Raw genomic sequence first — 20,089 nt, 5'->3', positions numbered from 1 at the left:
TGATTCCAATCGTTCAGTTTGTATGGCAGCTATATGTTATAGTGGTCCGATATCGGCAGTTCCGACAAATGAGCAGATTCTTGATAAGAAAATGACGGTTGCATAATTTCAAAACGATATCTTAAAAACTGAGAGTTCGTATAAATACAGACAGACGGATGGGCAGACGGACATGGCATGTGATCTTTTATATATATGTATACCTAATAGGGTCTCCGACGCTTCCTTTTGGGTGTTACAAATTTCGTGACAAATTTAATATACCCTGTTCAGGGTCTTCAGGGGTTCCCTATTGGAAAATCTGATACGTTTATATTTTAATTACAATAGATTCTTCTATTCCTACTGTATAAAGAAAATACAAAAATTTTCCGTTAGCTTGAAAGGAAAGACACATACTATTCTATGGAAACATGAATACACATACATACATAGTATAAGAAAATGGTATATCCTAATAAATATGTATATGGATTACCTTTATTCGGAGATACATATGTATGTATGTACATACATACATAAATATGTCATATGTAAGTACATACATATGTATATTAATTTACGATGTGAGTGACCTCTGAGAAAACGGATGCGACTCGCTAGCTATTATGAGAGTGAATGCTCAAAATTTATTAATTCTTTGGATAAATGTAAAAAGAAGGCTTATATCTCATAGAATCTATTTGTATAAGCACTTGCTTATAAAAAGGAAAGGTGTGAAACTTTGTATGCAAACGCATGTTTATAGCCAATAAAAAAACTCGCGCCGCATGCAAATGAAGATGAGAATGAGAATATTAAATATGCAATTACGTTCTACAACATCAGGCGTCACTGAGAAGGCGGCAATAACAATAGTAATATGTATGAGGTACACACTTACATATAGGGTGATTTTTTAAGAGCTTGATAACTTTTTTTTAAAAAAAAACGCATAAAATTTGCAAAATCTCATCGGTTCTTTATTTGAAACGTTAGATTGGTTCATGACATTTACTTTTTGAAGATAATTTCATTTAAATGTTGACCGCGGCTGCGTCTTAGGTGGTCCATTCGGAAAGTCCAATTTTGGGCAACTTTTTCGAGCATTTCGGCCGGAATAGCCCGAATTTCTTCGGAAATGTTGTCTTCCAAAGCTGGAATAGTTGCTGGCTTATTTCTGTAGACTTTAGACTTGACGTAGCCCCACAAAAAATAGTCTAAAGGCGTTAAATCGCATGATCTTGGTGGCCAACTTACGGGTCCATTTCTTGAGATGAATTGTTGTCCGAAGTTTTCCCTCAAAATGGCCATAGAATCGCGAGCTGTGTGGCATGTAGCGCCATCTTGTTGAAACCACATGTCAACCAAGTTCAGTTCTTCCATTTTTGGCAACAAAAAGTTTGTTAGCATCGAACGATAGCGATCGCCATTCACCGTAACGTTGCGTCCAACAGCATCTTTGAAAAAATACGGTCCAATGATTCCACCAGCGTACAAACCACACCAAACAGTGCATTTTTCGGGATGCATGGGCAGTTCTTGAACGGCTTCTGGTTGCTCTTCACCCCAAATGCGGCAATTTTGCTTATTTACGTAGCCATTCAACCAGAAATGAGCCTCATCGCTGAACAAAATTTGTCGATAAAAAATTTTCGAACCGAACACTGATTTTGGTAATAAAATTCAATGATTTGCAAGCGTTGCTCGTTAGTAAGTCTATTCATGATGAAATGTCAAAGCATACTGAGCATCTTTCTCTTTGACACCATGTCTGAAATCCCACGTGATCTGTCAAATACTAATGCATGAAAATCCTAACCTCAAAAAAATCACCCTTTACATACACACATACATACTACATATGATCAAAGAGTTTCGCGATCTGCCACAAGTATGTTCTTATGGTTTATGGTATAGTAAAATTCCTATTTCTTTTGTTGTATTCACGATCATTTCTTCACTGTTTCAACCACATATCATTTTTCTTCGTTTTGTGGCAGGCAAAAAGACATTTTCCCAACTTAGTGCTTACGGTTTAGTGTCTAACGCCGTACTTAGTGCTTTATTTTGATCTCATATATAATTTATAACATCAAATAATTCGAAATACAAGTATTTACTGTATTTTGCAGAGAGCTAGTTCTAGTTTATCAAACATTTCCTGATAAACTAGAACGATCTTTATTGAAAACGTATAATACTATGTTCGGACCGACAATGAAAACATGTTTTCGTGGGAAAAACTTGTTTTCGCCCTAAAACTTGTGTTTTGGTCCATGTAAAATCTATCAAACGAAAACACATTGAAAACCAGTTTTCGCTGAAAACTACTTGAAAACTTATATTCCCTCATTGTAATCGGTGCCTGCCTGCTCTAGTTTAATCGATTGGAAGGATTGGGATGACGTATTTTGCCGGCCCTAAATTGTCACTTGATATTTGTTTACATTCCATATACAAATACAGCTGTCACTTGATATTGTCAGATTAGAAAGATTCTCTTTCTCTTGCAAAACCCTTGCACGGTGCACGAATTGCAGAATTTTCTTTTTGATGCAACGGCACAACAACAAACACACGGAGAAGATTATTCAGACCAAAAAATGTTTATTTTCGTGCCGTCATATATCACTAGATTCTACAATGGGTGCTTCTTGGCCTTGCATATTTCGGTATAGGATTTTTGCATTTTGTGTCATCGTGCAATCTTGCAAGAGCAAGAGAATCCCCCTGTTGATAGTTGCCAGTGAAAACTCATCGAAAACATACATTGTCGGTCCGAACGACTTAGATTCCACAACCCACAAATGTGTTTTCAAAATGTTTTCAATGCCGGTCCGAACATAGTACGAGTATAACAGCCTTTAGCGAAAGATTTTGTTACAGATTTCAAAATTCTGAAATTTTTGTTAGTATTGATCGTGGGTAGAAAAATATTCATTTAATTCAACGGCACCGTGCAGAATCTGTTTCAGAATTATGTTTTCAAGTTAAGATGTATACAGACCCAGTTAATCTGAATTATTTTCAAATTTTGCACATTTCGCCATTCGGCTGTTGTCGTTAGCATACTAATTGCAATAGTTTAACTAGTATACAGCGCAAAAAAGCGTCTGTGCCTGTTCACATATAACCAGTTGAAAAAGCGAAAACTGTTGTGTTGACAATTAAATATAACAAATAATGGAATCCGATCGAAACCAGCACATTTATCAAACTTCGAATATGAATTGGTCATCTTTTGACCACAGGACTCCTGTTAAATACAAAGTATTGTCTAACTAAATGTTTGATTGACTTCCAAAAATTAGGTGCTTTTTATAGAAATACTTTGCTTATTCTAATTTTTCCTCCTTTTTGAAACATAAAAGTTGGCAACTATAAAAACATGTGTATAAAACGACATAAGATCCAATGCCTGCGCCATTAGCCAATGAGAAATTGCAGAATAAATCGTTCGTATCGATGGAATATTAACTTTCCTGTCAGGCGCACATAACAGCGACTCAAGTCAGAAATTCGAAAAAAATAAAAAATATTATATGTATGTATTTCACAAAAGTCTGGATCGTAGCCAATGTATCTCTCCTGGTATGTGTATTTGCATACTTTTCATATGAAACTTCTAGACAAAACATTTACAAGAGAATGTCCTTAATTTTATGAAAACTAAAATAAGAAATTAAAAATTAAAGTTGACTTTCCAACGAATGATTATAAACAAGTATTAAATGAACATTTAGTTAATATAAGCTTGACAGAAAAATTTTTAATAATGCTTTATTACATATATAGAATACAAATATATTTTATGCTATGTTTATAAGTACATATGCAAACATATATTTGTTTATTAGCCAATAAAGACAAATTGTCTCTTTTTACTCTAGGATGAGCCGCTTAATAAATTTCTTGATTTGGGTGAATGTAAGGAGCTGGAGGAATACACATTGAAATGTGTGAAGGATAACTGTTCTTTCAAAGCAGTACATAATAACGGTGATTTGATTGGCATTTTTCTTAATGGACTTTTGAAAAGACCCGTAAGTATCATAAACTCAATAAATATTAAATTAAGGCATGGACAGTTTTCAACGATCCCACGACTCTCAAATCAAACGCCATAGAACATCGCCCTAGCAAGCGATGGCAAACTTCACAAAAGTGTGATAGTAGTATTAATATAGAAAAAAATTTCCAGTTTTCAAGAACAGTTGAAATGTATTAATCCTTAGTTACTATAATAAATAGTCTCAAAGACATGACATATGTAAGCATATTATATCTAAGTAGTAGCTCTCATAAGTAAATTTATTTTTATCTAGTCTTGAAATCCATTTATCTAAAAAGTTAACCTTTATTTATTTTGAAAAGCAACGAATTCCGAATATAAAAACATTCTGGAACTGTCGGTTTTCGGATAACATTTATACATATTTCGGACTTATGCAAGAATGTAATATTATAATATAAATCTTCCGTTTTAGTCGCCATCTGCTAAACCTTCTGAGAAAGCGGCCGATTCATGCCAGCATGCGAAGTTCAAGAAGATACTGGCTCTTTTTGATAGAATTGAAGAGAACTTTAATATTTTCGATTTGTACCCAGACATCGACGTTATGGTCGACGGTAAAATACTTTCAGTCAATTCCGAATATCGTGGACTTGGCATCGCTGGTTGCCTGACTGAGCGTACTCTGGAATTCATGAAGGAACATAATATTCCGGTAATGCACGTGCTATGCTCCAGCCACTATTCGGCTCGTGTTATGGAGAAACTTGGCTTCCACGAGGTATACAGACTCAATTATTCCGATTACAAGGTCAATGATGAAGTGGTGTTCACACCGGCAGAGCCCCACGTAGCCGCACGTATTTTGGTCAAAGAGATCGCGGATGTCAATCGAAAGAGCACACTATAAATATATCTGAATTGACTGAGCAGTGTGGCCACTTTACTATGTCAATTGGTTGTAAACAAATTTTAAATGTGAAGAATAAATGTTATTTAGTATTAATATTAACCATTTGGTGAGGGTGTAATTCAATTAAAACAGTACAATAAATAAATGTTACTAACCAAACTTACATATTGATGATAATGTGTTACAATATCATTGGCTTTCCAATATCGTAATGAATGTACCTAAGGCCGTTCCGTTAATTATTTTAAAGCCAAGATTTAGTACCGTAAGTCATGTTTATAATAAATTAATAATATTTTTTATTGTTTAAGATGTTAAACGTGTAATGTACGTAAGATGTTAAACGTGTATGTGTGTGTGTATGTACATAAGTACATAAATCACATAATTCGTAGAAATTAGAAATTATTAAAGTTTTTACTAAGTACATTCGATTCCTAATGAATTTACAACACACATACAAAACCGTGTGTTCACCCAATTAAATTGAAACTGTTTATTTGCTTTCTCGGCCTTGACATACCAAATAATAAAATTTATATTTTTTATTAACATATATGTTTTTATATATGGTATGTATCGTTATGGTGCCAACAATTTAATATTATGCAATTGATTTTTATTCTTACTTCTTAAATTTTATTTAACCAAAACCAATCGCCTGAAATAAAGTGTTAAGTGATAATTAATTTATGTGTTTTCTAGATTTTGTTTACTGAGCTTTTAGAGCATGAGTGGCATATGAAATTTAATATATAATTTGATTTTTCTCTTAAGAAGAAACTTTGTAAATATACAAAGATTTTCGATTAACACGTGTCTTTGTGCAGAAAAATGCAATTTAAGTACCAAGAACTCTGATTACCTCTTATTAACTCAATTCGATTAACTCATTTAATTTGCGTACTTTTAAAGAGCTCAATTGCGCACATCAATTCATAACTGACAAACATTCGACAAGGTGCGTTCCAAAGTAACCAGGACTCCTTCTGCTTCAATACAGCTTTTTGCACGGTCCAAAAGCATGTCGCTCGAGTGTTTTAGCTCGTTGGCCGGTATGGCCACCAGTATGCCGGTGCAAGTCTTTTGAATGGCCTCTACGTCTGCATAACGCTTTCCTTTTATAAGCAAAAGCATTTTTCCGAAAAGGAAGAAGTCGCACGGTGCCATAACAGGTGAATAATGGTTAAAATGTGATTTTTGGTCAAATAATCGGTCACAAGCGTCGATCGATGAGACGGATTCTGAGCAATTTTTGGTCGTCAGTCAATTTTTGCGGAACAAACCGTGCACACAACTTTCCTAATCCCAAAATGTTCGGTCAAAATGCGATAAATCAATGTTTTGGAGATGTTCAATTCCATTTCCATGATTTTCAATGATGATTTCGGCTGATTTTTGATGAATTCAGGCACAGTTTTGATGGAATTTCCGGTGATCACGGATTTTGATTGGCCCACATGTTGATCGTCATTTATGTCCTCATGACCACTTTGAAAACGTTGAAACCACTCGTGCACTCTGCTACGGGTTAGGCCATAAACTTGTTTCATCAATTGAAATGTTTCGGTAAAAGTTTTACCAATTTTAAAACAAAATTTAATGTTGGCTCCTTGTTCGAAGCTTTTTTTTAGAGAACGATGCGGAAAAAACATTAGTTTTTTTCTGACCCACCCTAAGGTACACACGTAGTTTTTCTGAGTGAAAAATGCACCCAAATTAAATTATTCTCCGAAAATAAAAAAAAAAAATTTGATTTTGAACCATAGTCAAAAACCGGTGCATATACTTCAGAGAAAGAAGCTGGGCGAATCTGTTCCGAAAAAGAAGCATAGGTATAGGTAAGGGCTACCATTCCCCGGGATTCAGAAGGTGTAATCTTCATCCACTACATGGAGAAGGACATACGGGTCACAGCACTTTGCTATGCCGAATTATTAGGCCTATTTGACAACAAACTATAAGAAACAAAATGACCTAAAAAATTATTTTCCACCATGAATGCACCAGTTCACAAATCCCACAATAATCTTGGTCGAAGTAGGCTATGAAATGATGTCCCATTCACCGTATATTTCAAATTCCGCGAATTCTGCTCACTTCACTGACATTTGCGTTTTGAACATTCTCAGAAAACAACAAAGATATCAAGGGGAGAAAAGGACGTTAGGAAAATTTCAGATCGACATTTCAAAAACTGAGGGACTATTTCATATATATACAGACAGAGACGAACACAGCTAAATCGACTCAGCTCATTAGGCTGATCATTTATACTACACATACTATATTTTAAAAGGTCTCGACATTTTTTTCGGAGTGTTTCAAACTTCGTGGTAAACTTAATAGCGTATAGTAAGGTATAAACATTTTGATATCCAAAATTGAGGATTTATCCTTTCCTCTTTTTAGGCTGACTCTCAAAAAATAAACTAGTGAATAAAAGTTGGAAGTAAAGGGTGATTTTTTAAGAGCTTGATAACTTTTTTTAAAAAAAAAACGCATAAAATTTGCAAAATCTCATCGGTTCTTTATTTGAAACGTTAGATTGGTTCATGACATTTACTTTTTGAAGATAATTTCATTTAAATGTTGACCGCGGCTGCGTCTTAGGTGGTCCATTCGGAAAGTCCAATTTTGGGCAACTTTTTCGAGCATTTCGGCCGGAATAGCCCAAATTTCTTCGGAAATGTTGTCTTCCAAAGCTGGAATAGTTGCTGGCTTATTTCTGTAGACTTTAGACTTGACGTAGCCCCACAAAAAATAGTCTAAAGGCGTTAAATCGCATGATCTTGGTGGCCAACTTACGGGTCCATTTCTTGAGATGAATTGTTGTCCGAAGTTTTCCCTCAAAATGGCCATAGAATCGCGAGCTGTGTGGCATGTAGCGCCATCTTGTTGAAACCACATGTCAACCAAGTTCAGTTCTTCCATTTTTGGCAACAAAAAGTTTGTTAGCATCGAACGATAGCGATCGCCATTCACCGTAACGTTGCGTCCAACAGCATCTTTGAAAAAATACGGTCCAATGATTCCACCAGCGTACAAACCACACCAAACAGTGCATTTTTCGGGATGCATGGGCAGTTCTTGAACGGCTTCTGGGTGCTCTTCACCCCAAATGCGGCAATTTTGCTTATTTACGTAGCCATTCAACCAGAAATGAGCCTCATCGCTGAACAAAATTTGTCGATAAAAAAGCGGATTTTCACATTTCGAACCGAACACTGATTTTGGTAATAAAATTCAATGATTTGCAAGCGTTGCTCGTTAGTAAGTCTATTCATGATGAAATGTCAAAGCATACTGAGCATCTTTCTCTTTGACACCATGTCTGAAATCCCACGTGATCTGTCAAATACTAATGCATGAAAATCCTAACCTCAAAAAAATCACCCGTTATTTGTAAATAGAACTCAAATTTGGTCCGTTAAGAAAATCAATAATTTCCTCATAGTATGATTGGAATTCATGCAATGAAGATACTATTTTTTTTTTTTTAATTTTAATATACAATATATTGAACGGCTGAAAAGAATATGTTTTGTTAAAACAATTTCAACAACACTTTTTAAATATTATATATTTTTTGATGACATTCATTCTTAAAAAAAAAAACCATTATGTTTCATTTCGTCATTCCCTCATAAATTTCTTTGTATTTAATTCAAACTCAACAAAGATCGGTACTACTATAGGATTATTTTAAAAAATACATAACATAACAATTGAGTAAAATAAATCGATAAATAGATTAAGAAAAAATTATTGACGTGATTATTTTCTCACATCTAGTACTATGGGATCATTAGGTCCAGCAACTTGAATTTCCATTTAATTAGTATCAAATGATCTAACACGATTAACCGGCGTTGTATAAGTAATTGTTCGCCTAACAATGTAATTTGTAGGAATGATATTTAAATCAGCATTTTTATTGTTTATAGATTGACTAAAGTTACAAATCTGAATAAATGTAATTTTATAATTTTTTTTTGCGTTTACTTTGGACTCATCAATGCTTTCGAATTAGTGCTCGTAATGCGGTAGACAAGCGAGGTTGTACTTATTGTTTTACACGACTGCACGAAATACAAAAGTCCTCAGAAACTGAAATGTAACATACGCATACGTGTAATATGCTGGCAAAGCGTTTCAATTATTTTGCTACGACTAACTGCATGAAAATCAACATACATAGGTTTTATTGCAGCAATGTGCAAAAATTAAGCAAGAGCAAGAGTCCCCTTAATATGCCCACGCGATATTTGATAGCCAAAACTATATCTTCCATATAAATAAGTCCGCCGAAGATACTCGTTTATTTTACGAAATGTTTGTGAAAGTGGCGTGGGACGTAGGTTGCGTGTACGTTCGTCTCAAGAATCGCGACTCGACCGAAAACAATAAAAATACGTTAGTGGAGTGATAGGTGAAGAAAGATCCAGTAGAGATACTAGATTCCACACTGAAGCTCCAAGACACAGGTAATGAAGAGCCGGAAATGCAACCCGACTCCCAGAAGAAACTCAAACTTAACAGTGAAGACTCTTCAAATAAACTTGCATAACGGAAGGTCCACTCTGTTGAACTCATCCTCAACTTAAAGAGGATCGGCCACGATATGGCTTTAGTTCAGGCCCCTAAGTACCGAATAATTAGATCCCGGTACTTATAGTTAACTTTTGTCGGTCAGTGTGTGATATATAGAATTAAGGGATAATCCTTTTCTTATATTGGTATGTCTGTATGTCAAAAATGGGTTGAATCAATTATTACTTTCCTTTATCCCCAATTAGATCAAGAGAGCGTGTTTTATTCATAACAGTGTATCTTTGTGTCTAAAATAGATAAATTTGAGCGACTTGGCCTAGCCTCTATATAACTAATATCAGGTCAGACATCCATCTGACTTTACTTTACATCATTGCTTTTACGTCTTAAAGTATTTCCATGGCTTTGATTCTTGCAAGTTGCAAGAGTATAAAATGTTTGGTTGCACCCGAACTTAGCCTTTCCTTTCTTGTTTTAATTGTTTTTGTACTTATAGATTGAATTTAAACTGTAAACTAAATTTGAATTCTATTAAAGGGATTTTTTAAGAAAATATTTGAATTTTTTCATTTTACACAATTTTTTAAGACTTTGAAACAGATCCCCAAATTTACATATGAATCATGTATTTATCCATAACAAAAGTGCAACCTTCAGAAATCTTAAGAATACTAACTGGGTTCTATACAGGAAAATTGTAATAGGGAATGTAATTAGACTCGAGAATTTTGACGCAATCTCTGAACTAGAGGAGCGGTCTGTTACACTCACTAACCTTCTCAAAACGAATTGTAACTCGCGCCCTTAAGTACATGCAAAGGTGGCGGATCAAGAAGCTCAGAACACGCAGGCATAATGCTAAGGAACTATTCAAATTGGACAAGATGGCGAATGAAAAACCCCCAAAGCTTAACGGGGTTGAAAAACAGGCATGTAAGAAGATGCTACTCTTGTAGAACCTCTAGAGGTGATCTCCAGCCTACTGAATGGCAGTGAAAAGAGAACACCAGGAGATGGTGAACCCGATTACACAATCGATGAGTATGGAGTTCTAATAGCAATTACCCGTCTGAAGATTAACAAAGCAGTGGGACCGATGGATTGCCGGCCGAGTTATTCAAATACGAGTGCAAAAAACTGATAAGAAGCATCCATCAGCTTCTTTGTAGATAGATGCGTAAGATTTCTGGTCCTTTGGGCATTGGCAACGGCGAACACCGCAGTCGATGAAACAATGAGCTGTATGAGATATAGGACGATATTGACTAGTTCATAAAATTAACACTCTAGCTTTAAGAATATTCGAAGCAGTACCCGCCGGAAAAAGCAGAGTAAGAGGCAGACCTCCACTCCGTTGGAAAGACCTGGCTACACTTGGAATATCAAATTGGCGCCAAAAGCGTAAGGGAAGAACAACAGGCGCGCTGTTGTAAAATCCGCTTCAACCCCGTAAGCAGTGTCCACGCCAATAAAGAAAAGAAGATGCTAAAGTCTGCATGGAAAGGATGAGCGATATTTCAATACCGGTGATTTTTCCACAGTGATTGAAAAATGCGATTTTTTAAGAGAACAGTTTAATAGGGTTACTTGTAATCATACTTGTAACAGAAAAGTAGCATGTATGGTAAATACGTATGTGCGATTTTTCGTCAGGATATTTATAAACGAAAATAAGTGAAGTTTTAAATCAAAAATTGCATATTGTTTTGTTAACATTTAAAAAAACATGTCCAAAATAGGCATCCTACTACCACGACCAATATTTTCTACGGTCGCTTGGACGATGAAAAGGCCAAAACGCTAATATTTTTAAATGCAAATGTTAAAAATATGTCTTAGTTATATAAGTTTAGTCGTTTTAAGAAGTATTCATAAGTTGTAACTGCTTATATTTTTAATTTTATTTATTGTTAAAACCAAATCTATACATAGTATACAAAAGAAAGTTTATGTTAGTTACACCATTTATAACTGAAGAACGGCTGAACCGATTTGGTTGAAAATTGGTGGAGAGGTAGCTTAGAACCAGGGTAAGGACATAGGATACTTTTTTATAAATACAAAAATTAAATTTTAAATCATAAGCATGTGTTCGAAATTTATGTAAGAATCTTTTGAGAATTTTAGTAATTCAAAAATGAAAAGAAATAAGTAGAAATTTGCATATCCATACATGCTTATAATATGAGTTTTGCTGAGTTTGTTCCTGAACCAGGCAGTTTTTGTTTAGAACGAAGATTAATATCACAAGAAAAAATGGCATTGACATTTTCGTCGTCAAGGCATTGCGGATACTTTGCTAGATTATGGGCGAAGGACGCAAATGCAGTCATAACAAACCAAACGCGATATCTAACATAAAAATATAGCGGAATAACTGGAGTGTTGATATTATAGTTTGAGATATACAGAAATATTTTCGAAGCATTGCACAGAGCAGAGTAATATTTAAACGGGAACGATGAAGTATATGCGTACAACTTCAAACTGATCCTTCCTAAAAAATAATAAAATTGCTAGATATTAAGAATAGTAGAATAGAGCTGCAATCAAATACACAATGCAATAAATTAAAACTGACTCAGTAATCCTTCGATGAATAATATATGTACCACGTGCATCCCAAAAGACTGATGCCATAATCCTGCTAGCCGGTTTTTTGTCTTTCCACGCTTGATTTCATAATATGCAGCCCACTGGCTGACTATCGAGTGGACTCGGTTGATTTCACAGCCCAAATTCAACAGGATTTTCTCCCAAAAACCAATGCGTTATTAACGCACGAAATGCTTTTTGATTATTTTTTTTGTAAACTAACACATGTTCACCAAAAATGCTATATCTCCGTAACTATTATTCTTAATCTATATAATAGAAATCATATAGATGGTATTAGTAGTACTATCTATGTAATAGACACAGTAAAACGTGGAAATATGAGATGAATTTAAAAATTAAATTTAGAGTACATATCATTCGTATTTTCGTTCTTTTAGTTGCAATTGCAATGGCAATATAAAATAACAGTAATTTAAAAGTAGCAATCAATTAATCACATAACACTTAGCCTCAGAGAAGTAGGCATCAGGGAGACGCTGGAACGCCTAATATGCTTTTATCTAGAACTAGGTTCCTTTGAAGTTCTTTTTTGTTTCTAAAACAGTAAAAAGTCACACGAAGCCATGTCTGGCGATTTTGGAAACTGGCACATTGATACATCTTAGTATGTCGACTAAATACGGATTGACAAAAAACATGTTACACTCAATTCGAGATGATGTTGATCTTTGTTAATTGTGACAAAGTGGTATGCATAAATATGATGTCTATCTAAAAACTCATCTGAAATAATATCGACTGTCTTCCATACCTCCTTTATTTTTTCAAACACAATATCGTAAGTCAATAGATTCGGAAAAAGACTTGAGTATAGTCCCCCACTCGACAATTAGTAAAGAAATAATGAGTATATTAAGTCCAAAAATAAATTTTAGGTAATAAATCTTCGTAGAAAAGACCCGTCGCCACCCAGGCCCGTAGCCAGCTTTTCATTTCGGAGGGGGCTGAAGTAAAAACATATATAAACTTTGAATTTTCTGTTTATTAAAAAAAAACAATATAAATTCATATACGTATTACTTAAATTATTTGGTAGTTGTAACTTAAATAAGTAATATTTTTCTTTTCTTCTTGCTTGCCATATCATTAATTACTTCATCTGGATCTATTTTAATATCCCAGTGCACTGCAATAACAGCAAGTGCACTCAGCCGCTCATTGCCCATCACACTGCGTGGTAAAGTTTTTATTCTTTTTAAGGTTGAAGAAGTTCTTTCGAAGGAAGCGGTCCTCACTGGAAGAGTTGGTAAAATTGTAAGCAGGTAGTGAATATTTTTAAAATACGTTGCATCGCAATGTTGCAGTAATTTCAACACTTCTATGGTTGGATCTATTGTTGATAAGCTGGCACACCACAATCGATACTCTGATTTTAATGCTGTCATTGATATTTGCTCCTCGAAGTAAATAGTTAAATTTTTTAATTCTTCGGCATTATCAATTGCAGCAAAACCTGGGAGTAGAATTTGAAATGACGAGAGTATATCCTCATTCACTAATAAACGTTCTGTCATGTTTTGAATCAGAGCATCAACGCATCGAATAAATATTGTAACTCTGAAGTGGCTTTCAGGGGTTGTGCAAGGTGGATTAGCACTAGTAGTTTGACGCGAAGTCACTCTAGGCACTACAAGATCTATGTCATAAAGATCTTTAGACATTTGTGATGCTGTTTGGAAAATATCGTTGAAAAAACCATCCGCTGTTTCTCTTATCTGGTGCAGAGTTCTTATTAATTCTTTGGCTCGGTTCATTGCTGATACAAAATCCATAGATTTTTCTTGGAGTTACACAGACAGTGGCAGCGTTAAGCTGAACAATTGCTCACAGGCGAATAGACTAAGCAAAAAATCGCTTTTCTCTACCGCTCGAAATTATTTCCAAACTTAGTACAATGAATTTGAAAAGCTCCACAAAGCTTATAATGCTTTCATGCCTTTCTATAAACCTTGTTTCACAAAGGCGAACAAGTCGTCTTTTTTTGCTTTCTGGTGCGTGCTTCTGTATAACGTCCTGGAAAGTTGTGTTTGCATTTGAATGGTTTCTAAATAAATTTGCTATTTCACTGACAATACCAAGGCAGTTCCGTATTGAAGGTAATGACATAGTATTAGAAAGCGCAAGGTTCAATCGGTGACTAGCGCAATGAAAATATCGTGCTTTTGGATACAGTTGTCTTATCCTGGTTTGCACTCCACTTAAATGCCCTGATATGTTTGCTGCTCCGTCATATCCCTGGCCAACCAACTTCGCCATATCAAGATGGAGATCTGTACAACGCTTAAGGGGTCATATACAGTTAGGAGGTCGAAAAAAAGGCATTTTTCAAGATTTTTTTCTAAGCAAACTATTTGGTTTATTGATTTGAAACTTGGCAGGTATATTATGACAACCTTAAACTATATTCACATGTTTTTTTTTTGCCAAAAATAATTATCGGGAACGTTGATATTGCCAATTTTGCAGAGGTCCGCAAAAAAAAGGCCTCTTGCGGTGAGCACGATATCTCTGGACTGGATCATCTAAAAAGCAAAAACCAGATAAATTTCAATAATATAAGAAATAATCTAGTGATTGATCGAAGGAATTAGCAAAAAAAAAATTTTTTGAAAAAATGGCGTCTACTCAAAGCAAAAGGTTCGATTTTCGACCAAAATTCGTGTCTTTAATTGTTTCTAAAAATAAGAAATTTTCATCGGATGGGGAAATCCTTCGATTAAGTACTAAAAAATATAGTTAAGAAGCTTATGTAAAAATTTCAGACCGATCGGTTCAGCCGTTTCTGAGAAATCTTGCTCACCGACTTTGAAAACACCGTTTCGAGAAAAACGAGTTTAAAGTTTTGAAAGCACTTTACTTGTAGTCGGCGCGCCTTCACTAATGTGTCTATAACTTCGAAAATATTCGTCGGATCGACTTAAAATTTTGTATGTGTATAGGTAGGTAGGTATATATTAAGAAAACGTAAAAACAAAAAAATCGATTTTTTGAAAATCCTAACTGTATATAACCCCTTAAGTATGACTTTTGATAAGTTTTCAGTCACCGTCTAGTGTAGTTGCGTACGACTGTTATAGGTTTGAGCTGAGTTGTGTATAAGAGTTTCAAAAGATTCAGTCAGTGATAAATCTTTTTTATTTGCGATTTATTTAAAAAATTTCCTTATTTCGGGGGGGGCTTCAGCCCTCTGTGTTATCTCTCAAACCACTCATGGTAAATCAATGAAATTTACACCGGACAAATACTTTCGAAAATAAGTGATATCGGGAGATAGCCCAGCCCATTCTTCACTTAACGTTATTTTTTCGAATAAAAAAGACTTAAGAACTAGTTAAAAAGGTCAAACACATTTAGTTTTACACCTCACCTGCCGAGCCAATATCAAAATTGATCTATGTATAGGGGAAACCCCATATCCTATGAACCAAAGTACGAGCTCCCACCAAATTCAGTGCATAACATTATTCTGACTATACTAGTACGTCACATTGTGGAAATGAGTGAAATCTGACAAGCAAGCCTACTTTCACAATTCTAAAGTACATCTGGTACTATCACTTTATATCTAATGTAGAAATATAAGTAAATTAGATATACACTGCTGGTCTTAGGTTAGACGCACCAACGTTTTTTTTTTAATAAATTGTCTTTACTGATGAAAAACGTTTTAATTTAGATGGCCCTGATGGCTTTCAATACTATTATCACGATTTGTGGAAAGATGAGTTATATTTAAGTCGCCACCACAGCCGAGAAGGTGGAGTCATGGTGTGGTGTTGATCAGAAGAAGAAAGGCGCTCGCTCCAAAACATTACTGGAGTCCGTATTTCCTTGGACAAGACAATGCTCCCCTTCATAACGCCCAAGTAGGAAAGTCGTTTATTTCGAGTCAAAACGTTAATGTCATGACTTGGCCACCATATTCTCCAGATCTTAACATAATTGAAAATGTTTAAGGCTCGCTAACACGGAAGATATACTAAGGAGGAAAGCGATACGGAGATAAGGAAACATTAACTGCAGCTATTAAACATGCTTGGAGGGAGATTTCCTTGAGCTACATAGATTTCCTGTATCATTCTATGAATGACCAGATATATGAAATTATTATAACAAAGGAGGAAATACTCATTACTGAAATTATTATTTTTTTATTTGTAATAAATCAAATAGTTATACGAACTAAAAATTTAAGTTAAAAAAATTTATTTTCTTATAAAAAATTCAAAAGCTTATGTGCGTTTATTCTAAGGACCAAGAAAAACGTACCTTTTTTGAAGTTTGAAAAACACAATTTTTTGAAGTTTGAATAAATATTTAAAAATTATATTTAATCCATACTAAAATTCTAATAATGTAAAACTGGGTGTGAAGAAATGATCAAAAAACTTTCTTAAATCGAAAGCTATTGATTCTAGAACAAAATAATGTACTACACATTTGCAGACCCTATATACATAAGTAATTATCAACAAATAGTGTCGCGACAGCATATTATAAAAAATTGTAAAGTACAAAATGTTGACGTCCTTGATTTTAGCTTATTGAACCAGAATTTTGTAGAAGAAATTTTGATTACAATATCACGTGTATTTTTTTTTATTAGTGGTTTTATATAAACAATTATATTAAAATATGTGCAGAATAAATTCCATAGGTCGTGAAACTCATCTTTCGTCCTTTGACATTCGATTCAGCATTCGCCGTAGTTGTTCTTCATTGCCATATTTTTCAGCGTCCGCACGAATAGCCGCATGATAAATCCCCGCTTCCGCCGATTTAGCATCTAATTTTTGGCGATTAAAAGTGAAGGAGTGACTGAAGAGATAATAAGTGCTATGTTATATATAATTGGTGGATTTATCTTCAATGATGGATCTACATATGTTCTTACTTTACGGAAACAAATCCAAATATTGCCCCAGCAATTCCTAAAACTGCAAGAGCAATGGCTACTTTCAAATTAGAAACACGCTCTAAACCTTTCACCCCGTAGTAAGGCCCGGGATTTGGATCGAAGTTTGGTTTTATTTCCCATGGCCTAAAACGAATTCACTGCTTCTAGAGATGCACAATTTGGATATGTATAAATACCTATGTATTTCAGTGGAGTGCATATTTTTTACAGCTCCGGACCTCGATCTTTGACCAGGCCGTAGCACACCTGCGTCCCATAATCGTTGGTCATATGCTGAACGTGATTTGGGTTTGCTGAGGATTTGATAAGCTTCCGAAATCTTTACAAATTGCGCTGTTTGTTTAGGATCTGGGGTGATTCCTTTGACATCGGGGTGAAACTGGAAGATGTTTACATACGTACATTATTATTATTTTAGAGATATATTGTATATTTTAGACATACCTTTTTTGAAAGTTGTACAAAAGCATTTCTTATTTCTTGGTTACTACAATTTTTTTGCACTTTAAGTATGTCATAATAAGTTTCCCCATTTTGCACACTACTGTGCCGAATTCTATGTGTAAGAAAAATAATTTGAATCTGTTGCAGAAGTACTAAGTATATTTAATTCATCTTACGCAGTTTGTATACGGCTCCAATACGGGCTTTTATTACAGATAATATTTTGCATTTTATAATGAATAATTTCAAACTACTTGAAATTTTAAAGAAATTCAAAAATAACACATCCGTAACAAAATACAAAATTAAAAATAAAATAGCAATCAGCTGTTACATCAAACAGCCTGCTTTGCAAAAAATGTAAACAGTATATGCAGTGATGCCAGAAACACAAAGTTTCAGCAATGCTTAAACATAAAGTATTCTTATATCAATTGGTCCTATTATCTTGAATTGACATAGTTATAGTCCAGACAGATGAGCAAAACTAATGCGCCTTAAGCAACGCTAATGCGAATTGAAATTTTACAAATCCCACGACAGCCGGTTCTACGCACCGGAATTAACTCGGATTTTATCCGACCAACGGCTGTTCTTTCGGCGATCTAACCCCGTTTAGATCGGTGAGTGTTAATCTGTGTGTGTCGTCCTTAGAGCAACGCCTTGCAGCAGGGTTGCTCCGTATCCTCCTGACCCGTGCTGGCATTGAGTCCAACCCGGGCCCGGAGGAATTTTTCTGCTGCGTATGCGCGAATTGAAATTTTATGGTGACAGACGGCAGGCTTGTGCATTTGGACAGTTGATAGTGAAATTTGTTTCTTTATTAAAAAAAAAAGTGAAATAAAAATGAATAAGAAAAATTATTAAAAGAAATTTTGGTAATATTGAAAATCATATATAAATTTAACGAAAAAATTCGTTTCTTTTTATCTACGTTAAAAGATAATAGAGTGAAATTAATAGCAATAATTGATTGTAATGCGGAAAAAGTGTGCAAAAAAGTTAAGAATATTGGAAAAATGGATAGCAAAAGTGCGACATCTGTCAATAAATAGCAAAAATCGGCCATTTTTGAGCAGTATTGCCTACTCAAATTTAGTAAATTCAACCAAATGCACGGAATTCTTGTGCATTACAAACTTGCATTAACATGGGTCAAATGCGCAAATAAATGTAAATTAAGCCCGCTAATGCATATTAGCACTGTCGTCTGTCAGGGCTATTAGTACAATTCTGCCTGAAAGCTTAATCATTAGGGGTATTCTCTTGCTCTTGCAAGATTGCAGATTGCAAAAATACTACACCGAAATATACAAGGGCACGAGAGCACCCATTGCAGAATCTAGTGATATATGAGCGACTGATTCAGTCAATTTATTGTAAATGACTATTGTGCATGGCTATTGTGAATTGGCACACCTTCTGCATACATTTTTAACAAAAAAAACTGTAACAAAACTTTATAATTTATATAGAAATTATAAAATATAATTAAAATTTACCTTTCTCAACAATTTAACGACGTAATATGTCTTTATGTAAAATGGCAACTACAACAGGGTTGCAATTTTATTTTTGCGTGACATTGCACGCTAATATACATGGGTTTTGGTCTGACATATTTCACAGCCCTTGCAAATATTTTTCTGCGTGTGTTTGTTGTTGTGCCGTTGTAAATCTGCAATGCTTGCACCGTGCACCGGGTTTTGCAAGAGCAAGAGAATACCCCTATTTATTTTGCTTTACATTTGCGGATACATACATATATTAGGTTCATATACCGGGTTTTCCAATAGGGATGATATGATTTCTATATTTTTGCATTAGAATCATCTTCTCCGATTAGGCTAACTTTCATCTCCATCATTCCAGTACGAAGAACATCCACAAATTATTTATGAACAGCCATTACGTTTACCTAAATTCAGTACGTTGGAAGAAGCTAATTGCCAAGAACGCAGCGAAAAAATTAAACGCATGTTTTTTAGATATTATAGGCATATCAACATCGAACAAAAAACGTTAAAATAATAATATAAAATCAATAACAATAATTTTTTGTTGGTTCAATGACGTCAAAGTTGTCGTAACCTGATTTGTACATCACACTTTTTAACGAGAAATAATCTATTAATCTGCCCCATTGTAATAATTTAGAATGTTTTTGTTAAACCGAGATCTTAGACCATTTTTGGTCTAAGCCGAAAAAACGTAATAAACTTTCATCAAACAGCAGATAGTAGTAGTAGGGGCAGTCAAGTTTCTTCCGGCAAATCGGGCCTACGGTGGTGATGTTTCAACTCCGCGCTCAGTGCTTGTCTGAAGTTTTTTTCGTCTGTAATTACGTTGGTTAATGGCTGTATATCGTCAACGTATTACAGGAAGGTTTTCTTAATGATCCTAGAAGGCGGTTCCGAACCAAAAAGATGACTGCAAATATAATTTTTGCAAAAGCATTCCAGCAGAAACTGCCTGAAAGGAGTTGGAGTCATCAAAAACATTCTGTAATTGTCCGATGTGCTGTGTTCCGTTAAATCTGCACTGTATCTTGCTGCGTTATTTATAACCGGCTGTCTGAATATCTTATAAGTAACCGTCGAAATCATCGACAATCGACGAGCCGAACGCATTTTCCCCATTTATGTAA

At 34.8% G+C, this 20,089-nt stretch overlaps 2 protein-coding genes across 3 annotated transcripts; one reads left to right on the top strand and one right to left on the bottom strand.

The window, feature by feature from the left end:
• Positions 1–3,872: 3,872 nt before the first annotated feature.
• On the top strand, positions 3,873–5,459 carry LOC105225353 (arylalkylamine N-acetyltransferase 1; the record flags this gene model as incomplete). Its single annotated transcript, XM_049452913.1, is given in 2 exon segments — positions 3,873–4,025; positions 4,470–5,459. Coding segments are annotated over 2 exon segments (588 nt in total), but the record flags the coding sequence as incomplete, so codon positions are not given.
• Positions 5,460–16,663: 11,204 nt separating this feature from the next.
• LOC105225352 (dnaJ-like protein 60) lies at positions 16,664–17,779 on the bottom strand. Of its 2 annotated transcripts, none has more exons than XM_011203758.4 (5): positions 17,619–17,779; positions 17,443–17,554; positions 17,175–17,377; positions 16,975–17,121; positions 16,664–16,916 (listed from the first exon to the last, which is right to left on the bottom strand). In XM_011203758.4, the coding sequence occupies exons 1-5, from the start codon at positions 17,669–17,671 to the stop codon at positions 16,748–16,750; spliced, it is 684 nt and encodes a 227-aa protein (XP_011202060.1). In that variant the 5' UTR covers positions 17,672–17,779; the 3' UTR covers positions 16,664–16,747. The 2 variants fall into 2 exon arrangements, with proteins under 2 accessions (XP_011202060.1, XP_011202061.1); XM_011203759.4 differs by having other exon boundaries at positions 16,664–16,898.
• Positions 17,780–20,089: the final 2,310 nt, after the last annotated feature.

This window comes from Bactrocera dorsalis, chromosome 3, assembly GCF_023373825.1.
Source record: "Bactrocera dorsalis isolate Fly_Bdor chromosome 3, ASM2337382v1, whole genome shotgun sequence".
NCBI classification, from domain to species: domain Eukaryota; kingdom Metazoa; phylum Arthropoda; class Insecta; order Diptera; family Tephritidae; genus Bactrocera; species Bactrocera dorsalis.
The sequence above is the reverse complement of the archived record's forward strand: the minus strand, read 5'-3'. Positions and strand labels throughout refer to the sequence as shown.

What these genes read in the sequence shown, in the direction of transcription:
- LOC105225352 (XM_011203758.4), bottom strand. Translation starts at nt 17,671, where the DNA reads ATGCAAAATATTATCTGTAATAAAAGCCCGTATTGGAGCCGTATACAA. An exon ending in TTGTACAACTTTCAAAAAAG is followed by an intron (nt 17,378 to 17,442) that starts GTATGTCTAAAA and finishes AACATCTTCCAG; the next exon opens with TTTCACCCCGATGTCAAAGG. An exon ending in TTTGGATTTGTTTCCGTAAA is followed by an intron (nt 16,917 to 16,974) that starts GTAAGAACATAT and finishes TATATAACATAG; the next exon opens with CACTTATTATCTCTTCAGTC.